Source organism: Sinohyriopsis cumingii, chromosome 13 (genome assembly GCF_028554795.1).
Source record: "Sinohyriopsis cumingii isolate HCF-2022 chromosome 13, ASM2855479v2, whole genome shotgun sequence".
NCBI lineage: Eukaryota > Metazoa > Mollusca > Bivalvia > Unionida > Unionidae > Sinohyriopsis > Sinohyriopsis cumingii.
Window position 1 is genome coordinate 17,120,355 of NC_142973.1, and position 14,478 is coordinate 17,134,832.

At 36.1% G+C, this 14,478-nt stretch overlaps 1 protein-coding gene across 1 annotated transcript in view; it reads left to right on the forward strand.

Annotated features, from left to right (window-relative positions):
* Positions 1-6,546, forward strand: part of LOC149784993 (uncharacterized) — a 155,626-nt gene extending 149,080 nt beyond the window's left edge. Inside the window, exons 19-20 of the mRNA XM_089978671.1 lie at positions 1,589-1,714; positions 2,349-6,546. Of these exons, the coding sequence (XP_089834797.1) occupies positions 1,589-1,714; positions 2,349-4,051 (1,829 nt within the window). The 3' untranslated portion in view covers positions 4,052-6,546. The remainder of the gene's footprint in view (positions 1-1,588; positions 1,715-2,348) is intronic.
* The last annotated feature ends 7,932 nt before the right edge of the window (positions 6,547-14,478 follow it).

Genomic DNA, 14,478 nt, shown 5'->3' on the forward strand with positions numbered 1-14,478 from the left:
ATGCCAAGGATCGCAGAGAGAAACTATAAAAGCTAGGCCCAAATTAAAATTCTACATTTATATGTCGAATAATCAAAGAAATGTTTGAAAGATGAACTTTAAGAAACGTTTGAACCAGTTTCTCGTGTTTTGGTAATAAAATATATATTTACATATATAAAAATTCTTAGTTATATTTCCGTCAAATGTTATGATTTTAATCACATAATCATAGTAACTCCAAGACGGTTGGATGTAGAGTGCGCATGCTCACATTTTTATTCTGCTTCTGACATATAGGACATAAAAACTTTTCTGCGTACACGGTTCCAAAAAATTAGAGGGTACTTTGAGTATGACTGTATGAAATATTTGTAATGGTCGGAGAGAGTTTGACGGAAATAGTTCAAAAGAACGGACTGAGTATGACTGTGTGAAATAGTTCAAACGGCCGGACAGAGTAGGACTGTGAGAAATATTTCAAACAGCCGGACTGCGTATGACTGTGTGAAATAGTTCAAACGGCCGGACAGAGTAGGACTTTGTGAAACAGTTCAAACGGCCGGACAGAGTATGACTTTGTGAAACAGTTCAAACGGCCGGACAGAGTAGGACTTTGTGAAACAGTTCAAACGGCCGGACAGAGTAGGACTGTGAGAAATATTTCAAACAGCAGGACTGCGTATGACTGTGTGAAATAGTTCAAACGGCCGGACAGAGTATGACTTTGTGAAACAGTTCAAACGGCCGGACAGAGTATGACTTTGTGAAACAGTTCAAACGGCCGGACAGAGTAGGACTTTGTGAAACAGTTCAAACGGCCGGACAGAGTAGGACTGTGAGAAATAGTTCAAACGGCCGGACAGAGTAGGACTGTGAGAAATAGTCAAACGGCCGGACAGAGTAGGACTTTGTGAAACAGTTCAAACGGCCGGGACTGCGTATATCTGTGTGAAATAGTTCCAAAGGCCGGACTGAGTATGACTGTGTGAACTGGTTCAAACGGCCGGACTGCGTATATCTAAGTGAAATAGTTCCAAAGGCTAGACTGGGTATGACTGTGTGAACTGGTTCAAACGGTCTGACAGAGTAGTGCTGTGTGAAATATTTCAAACGGCAGGACAGAGTATTACTTTGTGAAATAGTTCAAACGGCCGGACAGAATATGACTATGTGAAATAGTCAAACGGTCGGACAGAGTATGACTTTGTGAAATTGTTCCAAAGGCTAGACTGGGTATGACTGTGTGAAATAGTTCAAACGGCCGGACAGAGTATGACTGTGTGAAATAGTCAAACGGCCGGACAGAGTATGACTTTGTGAAATTGTTCCAAAGGCTGGGGATGATTATGACTCAAAACTTTAGGGATGATTGTGATTCTGAAATAGTTTAAAAGACAAATCTGTGCTGAAATAAATTTCACTAAAATCTGGGTACAGTCCTCCTTGCCTTTGAGAGGAAGGATATTGCTTTGCTAAAGGTATTATGAAAATTCTATTTTATCACAGATGTTAGGCCTAATTTAACCTTATTCTAAACAACCTAAAATTCTATTTTGTCACAGATCTTAGGTCTAATTTAACCTTATTCTAAAAAAACATCTTTCAGGTTGCATCATGCTGTGTGGTTGGCTGTTTGCCATCGCAGTTGCAAGTCTACCGCTGTTTGACATAAGCGATTATAGGAAATTTGCGATATGCCTTCCTTTTGAAAAGGAAACTGCTATTTCATTAGGTAATGTATATTAGTGTTTTGATTTTCAAAATTATTTAGTTCTCAAATTTCCTGTAACAATTTTTTATTCTTCTGTTTAGCAGGTGTCAAGAGAGGGTAGTAATTAGTTCGATGAAAGGCTATTGAAACTTCTAATGAAGCTTATGTAAGTAAATAAATATAACACTTGCAGGCCTCAAATACTGCTGATAGATTACTGCACCTTCTATCAAGGCTGTAAATGAATAGATTTAACACTTGCAGCCTCAAATACTGCTGCTAGATTACTGCACCTTCTATCAAGGCTGTAAATTAATAGATTTAACACTTGCAGGCCTCAAATACTACTGATAGATTACTGATCCTTCTATCAAGGCTGTAAATGAATAGATTTAGCACTTGAAGGCCTCAACCGAGGCTGGTAGACTACTACAGCTTCGAATTTTGCAGAGGCTAATGTAAATGAATAGGTGTAAGACTTTCATGCTTCCAATGCTGTTTGACCGGCTAGGTTAAGGACCAGATACAATTTTGTAGCTAAAATGTGCTGTACGAATAATTTATGATTACGATTTGTCTTATTTTTTTCTTCGATGAAACACCGATATACCGTAACAGCTTTTATTTAATGTCTTTGTATTTAATTTCTTTTTAGGCTACGTATGTTTCATCATGATCTTCAACGCAATCACTTTCTGTGTCATTGTGATCTCCTATATCGTCATGTATGTGTCGATACGCGGGGCGCACGCCTGGAATTCCACGGACAGCCGCATGGCAAAAAGAATGGCCCTGCTCGTATTCACCGACTTCTTTTGCTGGGCACCCATTATTTTCTTCTCCATCACTGCTGCATTTGAGTCCAACTTGGCGCGGATTAGTCTGGACGAAGCAAAAGTCCTCACAATTTTTGTTTTACCTCTAAACAGTTGTGCCAACCCGTTTCTTTACGCGTTCTTCACAAGACAATTTAAAAGAGATTGTGTGAAGCTTTGCAAGCGAATAGAAGAATCAAATTTCTCAAGACATTTCTCCAGTAGTGTCAATAGACGCGTGTCTCTTTCATCCAATCGAGGTCCATCCCATCTTAACAGCTCCTTCACTGTCGAGAAAATAGGAAGCTGTAGTCGCTCTTTCAGTAATGGGAGTATTAGTGGAGAGGTCCAAAATGAACGCGAAATGGCGGAAGAGACTGATCTTAAGCGCGCGGAGTTTACGGATGCTAGTGATGCACTGCAATATGTGAGGTCTGATAGTGGTATCTGTATGGGTGATGGAAGAACAATCCAGTTGGATGATGTTTCACCTATTAGTGATAGGCCAAAAACGCTAAAATTACCGACTACTTTAGATTTTGAGAATCAGGATGGCTACAGTAGACTGGGGTCAACGCCTGATATTGTTCTTCACACGGATGAAGGAGAGATATACCTATGTGCCCCGTCTAAGATACCAAATGAAACTGAATGCAAAATACCTTTGATTCCTGCTGAAAGAAGTACACGAGTTCAGCGTGGTGAAAATAATATTGGCTCAAATAGCAAATGCACAAAAGGCCCGGAGAATGAAATTCCAACAAGGCCTTGCTCAAAGACAGATCTCGATTCTGGCAATCAAATTAATTCAGTGAAAAAGCGAGTGAAACGAAATCAGCGTTGTTCTGTTAAAGATTCTGACAAACCCCAAAATAAACATAAGATGGTATCGGTAGACCCTAGAAGTCGCAGAGAAAACTGTACAACAGCCACACAAACAGATTCAGAAATAAAGGTAAGAGACAGACCGGTAATAAATAACTTGCCTGGAGCAGTTAATAGCTCTGACAGAAACAAAGAAATCAACGAATGGAGAAAAACCTCCCATCTGTCATTCCTTTGGAGAAATTCTCAGGATTTTGATCCATTCCTTCCTCAGCAGAAATCAAACAGCCTGGTCGAATTGACAAGGCAGATTCGTGATTGGGGTGATTCGTCCTGCAAGCGCCATAGTCTTTCATCCAGACATGAAGGATACATTCTTTTGAAAAATTCAAGCCGTGATTCGGCCTACGATGAAGATGATCTCTATGAATTCCATAACAAAAGCTTATGTATTCCAAGTACTAAATCAAAAACAGTCAGTGCAAGTGACATTCAAGAAACGAGTCTGTGTGTGAGAGGAGATAGTGTTGAACGAGTCGACTTATCGCGGCATCAGCAGCATTCGCAACCGTCGGGCAATGAGTACGTGGATCAGTACTCTTTTAGGACGACTGCGCTGCTGGAGGCTGTCTCGTCTGATGAAGATGCCGGGGATTTTCGTACAGACAGAAACAACGAGCCAGTAGAGGAAGAAAGTGGAGTTCGCTTTGATTCTTAAAGTCTGCATAATTCTTGAGCTGTTGTTCTTTCCGGACATCTGTTTCGCGAACTACACTTGCTTCTGTGAGAATAGACCTTAAATTCTTTTATTAAGGGGCCTTAAAAAAGACGGATCTAGGATTTATTCGAACTAAAGGGCGCGTTTTTCTACTTGTCAATATTCTGTTCAGCCATTTAAGCTCTGAGATACAAGAACGTTTCATAAAAGGAATCTTAAAGATTAAAACTTTAACTACCACAAACTCAGTCTCAGATAAATAGTAAACCTAGATTTAAAAATAATTGTTTTCTTAGATCTTTGAAGTTGTTGAAGACATTAGTTGACTGTTAAAGTTCAGTGCCTGCTGGATATAGAATTCTATATGACACCATTTGACTCCCGAGGTCCGTCGGAATTAGCTGCTACATTATTTCTTTTACTTCGATGCCAAATACAGACAAGTTAAATTGGGTATTCGCTCACTATTCCATGTGGAAAAGTATTAAAATAAACTCAGTGTTTTCTCACTATTCCAAATGGGAAAAAAATATTAAAATAAGCTCGTAGTACGTATTTCAGATTTGTGTTCTTTTAGATCGAGAAATAAAACCCTTTATTTAAAGATGACTTTCGAAAATGTGTATGGAATCAAAGAGAACCAGAGATGATAAATAATTGCATATGCCTCGATATGTGTTATTGTTTTATGGCATGTAATTATATTGTAATATCCACAATGAACTGGTCCTATATAGATCTCTATGGTATGTGATTACATTGTAATATCTACACTGAAACTGGTCCTACATACAGCGCTATGGTATGTGATTACATTGTAATATCCACAATGAAACTGGTCCTACATACAGCGCAATGGTATGTGATTACTTTGTAATATCTACACTGAAACTGGTCCTACATACAGCTCTATAGTATGTGATTACATTGTAAGATCCACAATGAAACTGGTCCTACATACAGCGCTATGGTATGTGATTACTCCATAATATCCACAATGAAACTGGTCCTACATAACAGCGCTATGGTATGTGATTACTCCATAATATCCACAATGAAACTGGTCCTACATAACAGCGCTATGGTATGTGATTACTCCATAATATCCACAATGAAACTGGTCCTACATAACAGCGCTATGGTATGTGATTACTCTATAATATCCACAGTGAAACTGGTCCTACATATTTTGCTTGGTATGTGATTAAAATTGTAATATCCATAATGAACTGGCCCTGCATATTGCGCTAGGTATGTGAATACTTTGTAAGATCCACAAATGAAACCGGTCCTACATATATCGCTAGTGAAATAATTTTCTGGATCAGTATTCATTTCCTAATAGAGGGATCAATCGACTCTGTTATTTATCATGGACGTTGTCTATGAAATAAACCATTAAGTGGCCGATATTACTTATTTCAAGCGATTAGTTTAATCTGTATTTATCCATGCAGACAATCTAACCAAATGACAAATATAATTTTCAAACGGCGCTGATTTTACCATGAAAGGCCATTTTATTTCCTCCGATTTTCTTAATCGTAAATAAATCCAAACTCACGAGTTAATGATTTCACTCCAGGACAGTGGATAAGGTCCGAGTATACAATGAAACTGGTCCGACATAGATCGCTATGGCATGTGATTACATTGTAAGATCCACAATGAACTGGTCCTATATAGATCTCTATGGAATATGATTAAATTGTGATATCCACAATGAAACTGGCCCTACATACAGCGCTGTGGTATGTGATTACTTTGTAAGATCCACAATGAAACTGGTCCTACATATAGCGCCATGGTATGTGATTACTTTGTAAGATCCACAATGAAACTGGTCCTTCATATAGCGCTATGGTATGTGATTACTTTCTAAGATCCACAATGAACTGGTCCTTCATATAGCGCCATGGTATGTGATTATTCTGTAAGATCCACAATGAACTGGTCCTTCATATAGCCCATGGTATGTTATTAATTTGTAAGATCCACAATGAAACTGGTCCCTCATAAAGCGCTAGTAAAATAATTTTCTGAATCAGTATTAATTTCCTAATACAGGGATCAATCGACTCTATAATTTATCATGTACGTTGTCTATGGGATAAGCCAATAAGTGGCCGATATTACCTTATTTCAATCGATTAGTTTAATTTTCAACCGGCGCTGATTCTACCATGAAAAGCCATTTTGTTTCCTCAGATTTTCTTAATCGTAAATAAATCCAAACTGACGAGTTAATGATTTCACTACAATGGATAAAGCCCGAGTGTACCGAATGTTTTAACTCACCGGAAACAGATTGACTGGTGTGGTAAAATTATCGTTTCGTGTTAAATGCGTTTGCAGATCCGTCGGTCAGACTTCTTTTGAACGCTGGTAGCACGCATATTAAACTGGTGATGTTCTCATTGTTTCCACTTACTATTTGTATTTAAAATGTGCCTTCAATTTTCAATCGCAAAAAAAAAATTAAGACTTAAAATTTGCGAAGTAGTTGCTTTTTTTTAAGGTACCCTAATACAAAACGTCATCGATACGTTACCTTGCATAGTCTGGTTTGTCGAAAGCAATTGAATGCTTATATTTTAGCAATTATTTAATTAGTCAGCAAATATTTCATTAGTCATACGTGACAGCTTTTCACTTTCTCAAATGGTGTAATATTTTGTGTTAAAATACTTTAAATTTGCTGAAGGGTTATCAAATGATCTTTTTATTTCATTTCCTGGTTAGACTGTCATGTTTCTTCAATTTAAATGAATAATCTCTTCTCGAACTGTTGTCTAACACTGTTACAATGTATAGGTGACATTGTTTTTTCAAAGACATTCAGTATCCTGTAACTTGGATAACGCCCATTCTATTTCTTCTAAACTATAATGTTGGAATTCCCAGTTCCCGTGGTCTTTCTTCAAAATGTATTTATTGTAAATCTTCCACCACTTTGAACGCTCGCTACTACATATTTAAATAGCATCGATCTTCTTCCCTAAATAGAGTTTCTACACACACTTAATCAAATATTCACGATATGATTTTACAAAGAAATTGCAAAGAAGTAAAAATATTTCCGCTGTCTGGTCTGTAAGGAAACTAATTAATCTCAGGAGTGGCATCCACTCCTGCTTTCACATGTTCCAAGTTGTTTTGAGGATATTTAGGTATCATCAGGAAAATTCATCAAGTCATTTTCTTCTGTGACTTACGTAAGTTATGTTTTCCTCCCATTTTCTGTCATGGTGTACTTGTACTTTCCGTAAGAATATCAGAGGCGCATACCTTTACGCTTCCCTGCAATTAGTCGAAGCTGTTACTTCTCAGACCACAGTTATTCAAAAATCATTTTCAAGACAAATTCAATTGTTGATAGTCAACTGAGCGGTTGACTTTCGAGCCCTTGACAAATACCATGCTCTCATAACCTTCCTGCAGGTCATTAATAAACATCAACAACAGAAATACTATTAAATCCCAAACTGATCCCTCGGTATTCCGTTGATGACATCTGTCCATTCAGATACACCTGATTTTACCATTAGTCAAACAAGAGGCCCAAGTGGCTCTAAGATCCCTCACCCAATTGAATCTGCTCAATAGACAACTAAATGCAAAAGCATATGGCCAAGAAATCTGCGTCATTACGATACTTTCAGTCGAAATTTCTCCCATGTTGTCGAGTGCATATGTTTCAGGGTTTCCGTAGGTTTTGCAAATTCACCCATAGTTGATTGCATATTGTCATCGTTTGGCCACCAGAAAAAAGTGCAGTACGCATTGTGTCAAGCTTGGTCAAATTCTATTCAGCTTTCGCTTAACTTTGTGGTTTTTCTTTTAGATAACGTTGTGTACATAGGTTTTTTTACTAGTGGGAACTGTTGCCATATTAGCTGACGGAACGGTACCAGTTGTATAAATCTGAAAGGCGTTCCAATTAAGACCCTTTCTGTCATTTTTTATCACATTCTGCTTAGCGGTTATTTTGAATAAGTTGCTAAAGGTCTTCTAGTTTAGATGTATCAGCCATATTTAATGGCAGATTTGCATCCTTTGTACACGTCATGTTATGATGTTATCTGTAAAGTTGGGTCTAATTCTGATGAGTTGTTTTTGAGATTTTCTTTTTAGTATTAGCGGTTAAATATAAAGTTAAAGCTTTTAATACCAGAATGCTTGATATTCTATTGAGCAGTTTCTGTAACTTTTTAAGTGTTTTCTATATTTAGTAACTGCAGCCATATTTGATAGGGGATCGGCATAATGTATGTAACATTTAAAGATCTTTATGTCATAGTGCTTTGTGTCTACTTCAGTCAAATTGTATTCAGTGGAGTTGACAAAGAAATTGTTTAAAGATTTGTATATTTTAGTACAAATGGCCATCACTTGTACTTTGACGGAAGCTCATACATGAATGCTTCCTGTCAATTTTTCGGAAGTAGTCTTTGATATAGCACCGTTTCGAAGTCCTTGTGAAAATCTAGATTGCTGAAATCTATTGTGAATGTTATCTATCAGACAGATTTATTCGTTAATATCTTCAAGTACTTGCCTGCTGTATGATAGCTTGGACCTGAATCCAGGTTGACTGGCTTTAAGATTTATTTTCCATGTGTGATGTTTATACTGTTTTGTGACACTATGTGATACTATTTTGTTTCTCATGACTGACTGCATTTTTTTGTAAATACAGCAGATGTTCAGATAACTGGTATGTAATATTCCGGTTTGTTATTGTCCCCTTTCTTGAAAAATGGTTGTCAAATGAGATCATTTCCAGTGGCTGGTAAGATCACTATACCGAAACGCTCTTTAGAGGTTTCACGGACCTGTTCTCTAGCTTTATCAGGTGTGTCCGATTTATACGTGTTTTAATCCCATTTCATGCGTTAATTCTTTCTGGTCTTTGCGATTTATACGTGTTTTAATCGGTTACATGGGTGCATACTATCTGGTCTATGTGATTTATACGTGTTTTAATCGGTTACATGCGTGAATACTCTCTGGTCTATGCGATTTATACGTGTTTTAATCGGTTACATGCGTGTATACTGTATGGTCTATGCGATTTATACGTGATTTAATCCAGTTTCACTTCAGCTTGAATGTAACGTATACAATCATCAGGTTCATTTGCGTGACATGTGCGCAACAGAGACGGAATCTCGCGTAAGTACTCTTCGCGACACGCATAAGAAAAAGGGCATCCATTTTATTATACTCTTCTATACTAATTTCAGTTAAATGACCATCAGATGTTTTAAGTTATGGTATGTAAATTTTCAATGGACATACTTCCAAAATTGTATTGCATCAATTCCTATATTCTTGGTCAGTCTTTCCTGCGAAATACTTTGACACCTTCATCATAGTGATAAATACCGAGTTAATGAACAACCCTTGTTCAATATTATTGTTTACGATTGATTGAGAAATGTTTATGATTATTTTGGGGGATGCTGCATTGGGGAGAATCTTATCAAACTGTGTGGTAGGTAGAGATGCAAGTTTAGAAAGTGGGATCTATTGAAATTTCATGACTGCTCTCCCAAATTCGGTCGTTGGAACTGAGCAAGTACCGATGACCAGTTCGCAAGCTCCATTTACCTACCACAACATATAAGTCAAGCATTGATTATTCAGCATTCGTAAGGAAAGCTGCCCATTTTCATCTCATCGGTTTGATATATTGCGTCGTAACGTCTGGGGTGCTAAGATTGAAGGGCAATAAGCGGTCTGACTTAGTGATTGTAAGTTATATTTCCAGTTCTGCTATATAACAAGTAAAAAAAAATCGTCATATCTTCAGTGCATTTCAACCATTCTTCATGAAATTTTCACTGTGAACAAAAATCTCTTTGTAATAAAGTGGTAAAGACATTAGTATGCTAATTACGATTCGTCAGTTTGAAAACTTTGCGAAATAAAAGTGCCTCAAAGTCTTGAATGTGGCGATGATCAGAATTGCAGGCTGGGCTGATAGGTGCATCTTAGGAAATATTAGAAGAGATATTGGAGCAAGTACGGTTAAAACATTTGATCTTATAAGAACCTATCGGGGAAAACGAAAATTAAAAGGGTTTTTGAGGGAAGCAGTTGTACTCACTAAGCGGATAGCACTTTAAGTTTGACTGAAATGGGGTTGTATTTTCCAGGTAAAATTACCTGACTTCCAGCAGGCTTAATGATTTTTTTCTTTTACAGATTGTATCAAAATTTAAATGGATTTTTTGCAATTGTATGCAAATAACAGCAGCTGGCTTGTTAGTAGTAGATAATACCTATGGTCTTCAACTGGTTTTGGCGGTGTATTGCAGAAGAGAACAAAAATTTACTGACAAGAAAACACACACAGGTAGTACCTATATGGCATAGGAGTCAAGTACATCAAAAGTTCTAGCATATAAGAAATGCAAACATACAAAAATGAGAGAGAGAGAGAGAGAGAGAGAGAGAGAGAGAGAGAGAGAGAGAGAGAGAGAGTATTAATTTGAGAATCTACGACTGTGGTTGCGCAAACCTCCATAAGAGCTTGACAATGTGTTTGCTGCCGGAAGTCGATATTTATCTACATTGTGCTTATTGCTGGAAGTCGATATCCATCATTGCCCTGGGCCTATATGACACACCATTGTCCTGGGCCTATATGACACACCATTGTCCTGGGCCTATATGACACACCATTTCCCTTGGCATATATGACACACCATTGCCCTGGGCCTCTGTGACACACCATTGCCCTGGGCCTATATGACACACCAAAATTCCAGAAGGACTTGTACGGCAATTTCAAGTGATGTTTGCGAAAACTGGATAAACCTTAAGGGCATTCCCTTTCAATCCCATTAGATCACAGTACACTGACAACAGTGAAAATGACAACTTTATTTGAGATTATTATCCATTTATATATATATATATATATATATATATATATATATATATATATATATATATATATATATATATATATATATATATATATATATATATATATATATATATATATATATATATATATATATATATATATATACACACATTACATACAATTACCTTTTCCAACGATCAGTTAGAGTTTAGTGACGACATCATGAATTGAAAAAGTAATTATTTGCACTAGGAACTATTTGATTTTTAAAATAACAGAACCTTTTTCTCGATATCTCATTAGAAAAATGAACCTATAATTGTAACACACATTCAAACACTTACTTTTATTACGTGAAAAATATGTCCACGAGGAGCATAGTTCACATTCATGCAATATGAAAATAATTAAGAACGTTTTTGCATCATTTCTGTTGATAAATGTGTGTTACTTTCTTCTTGGTGTCCAATCGGTCAGTTCGTCAGTTGACGGTAAACATAAATGAACAATACAAGGACACAAAAATATACAATGTCCTTCAAACATGGATTAGAAACATTTAGAATATTTTCGAAAAGTAATATTTCATCTTTTCATGTATCTCAGTGTCAATAGAATACTTCCTTAGATTGGTTAAATCAGTATTATTGGCTCGAAATAAAAACTGATATTAGTGAAATCCGTATTACTGGCAGGAAATAAAAACTGTTATTACTGAAATCATTATTATCTGCTGCAAAGCGGCTTTTACTGAAATTCGTAATATCGGCTGTAACAAGAAAAGGCTGTTACTGAAATCCGTATTATCGTCTGGAAAATGTTTGAAAAATTCGATTACTGAAATCCGTATTATCGGCTAAAATAAAAGCCGCTATTACCGAAATCCGTATTATCGGCTGAAATAAAAAACGCTATTACCGAAATCCGTATTATCGGCTGAAATAAAAGCCGCTATTACTGAAATCATTATTATCGGCTGGAATTTAAAAAACAAAATGCTACTACTGAAATCACTATTATCAGCTGAAATAAAAACTACTATTACTGAAATCCGTATTATCGGCTGAAATAAAAGCCGCTATTACTGAAATCTGTATTATCGGCTAGAACAAAAAGCGTCTGTTACTGAAATCCATATTATCGGATGGAAATATAAGCTGCTATTACTGAAATCTGTATTGACGTCTGAAAATAAAAAAGCTGCTATTATTGGTTTTAATGAGTGATATTTAGACGAAACTGTATTTTATGTGTGCAGAAAAAAATTCAAAATTATATTTTTAAGAGAAGAGATCATAATAGATAAGGAGGTGGACTTTGTACATTCATTCATGTTTAGCTTTCGATCATCAGAGTAACCTATGAAATTATAATTGAAAAATTATTTTGAGGTGAACTTTTTCTCACTTAAACACAAGCTCTATTAATAGGTGTAGTTTAAAGACCCACAACCTCCACCCTGCACAACCCCAACCCCTCCCGCAACCCCCAGCCCCAAGACTTGCATTGTTTATTAGAATAGTCTTGTTCTTCGAATGCAAGGTTTCTTGACCTAAAACCTTGTATCATGGGTGATGTCAATTAATGGTTTCTAAAAATACAAATAACGTTTCTGCTTTAGCTAATGCGTTAAATAATTATATATACCTCTTTCATATTAAACAGCCGATCAATTAACCAACAAGAATTTCAAATACATCATCATCAGTTTTGGACCTTACTTTGTTTTTTTTTCATACTTTGAATATGTCAAAGTGGTGTTAATTATTATTGGCGTAAGTAATCATATTTTTCCACGATAAAATAATCAAGTGTATTATTGATCAGCACACTACTGTCAAAATGAGTTCTTTTTAAAATTGCATTGCTGAGTTTTATCAAGAACATTATTTACTGTAAAAAAAAAAGATTTTCAGTTTTGATTTGTAATTTGGTTAAACAGGTAGATGATCAGTTGGATCTATAATAGATGAGATCGTAAGTCAAAGAAATTGGAATGAAACAAACGATAATTCCTTAGAATACGAAAATTTGGAACTTGGGCACGAGATAGAGCTTTCTATTGCTGTAAGAAATCAGGACAGTTGTATGATTATCTCGAATTTGTCAAATTAAGAAACAAATCGCAGAATCTAATTAATGGAGCTAAACATGCTAACTTCAAAAATAGACTTGATAAAAATTGTACTGACTCCCAAATAGTATGGAATACATTAAAAGAAGTAGGCATGCTGTTCAAGGAACATTGGAAAGATGTGTTTTCATGAGGTTAAAATAAAAGAAAAATTCGACTCTTTCTTCTTTATCGAGGAAAAAGATTTAGTTAGCTAACTTCCACCGTTATGATTTCATCAGGATCGTAACCTAAACTCCACTAGAATATCTTTTAAAAGGCAGTACTCCTGAATTTACCGATTCTTTCCATGTTGCATGCTGATTAAAATACAAAACAAATTTCCCATGCCTCCCCCCCCCCAAAAAAAAAACAACAAATTGTGATAGATATTTAGATACAAACATCTTTGTGACAATAGCCACGATTGTGAGGCACTTGTATCATTGGACCTAATACATTCGAGAGGTCAGTTTAATCAAGACAATAATACTTTTGACCCTGTCAGATTCAATATCATACATCAGTAAGGTGATAGCTCAGTTGACCATCATGCCAGGACAAATTAATCAAGGGTATTTAGGGTTCCTACCATAGTTCTTTCATGTAGATAAATCCAAAGTATGTAAATAAATATATAAGGTCAAGGACTTTGGATCAGTAGGTACATCCAACGTTTATGCATAGTATATATTAAGGACGTTGAATCCGGTAAATCCAAAATATATACTTATTAGGTCTTTGAATAAGTAGGTACACGGTACATGTAAAGGACTTTGAATCAGTAGGTATCTCTAAAGTATGTACACGGTATATGTAAAGGACTTTGAATCAGTAGGTATCTCCAAAGTATGTACACGGTACATGTATAGGACTTTGAATCAGTAGGTATCTCCAAAGTATGTACACGGTACATGTAAAGGACTTTGAATCAGTAGGTATCTTCAAAGTATGTACACGGTATATGTAAAGGACTTTGAATCAGTAGGTATCTCCAAAGTATGTACACGGTATATGTTAAGGACTTTGAATCAGCAGGTATCTCCAAAGTATGTACACGGTATATGTAAAGGACTTTAAATCAGCAGGTATCTCCAAAGTATGTACACGGTATATGCAAAGGACTTTGAATCAGTAGGTATCTCCAAAGTATGTATACGGTATATGTAAAGGACTTTGAATCAGTAGGTATCTCCAAAGTATGTACACGGTATATGTTAAGGACTTTGAATCAGCAGATTGCTAAAGTTGGTGCTGAGTTTACCTTATTTGGAATTAAGTTAAAGAGAGACACGAAACAAAATCATTACCTTATTTAGAACGCAATTAAAGAGAGGCATGAAAGAAATGCATTACCTTATTTATTTAATTAGAGTCGAAAATAAAAAAATTTAAACTGGAAATGTGGATTAAATAAATTGCCGCAAGAAAGATACA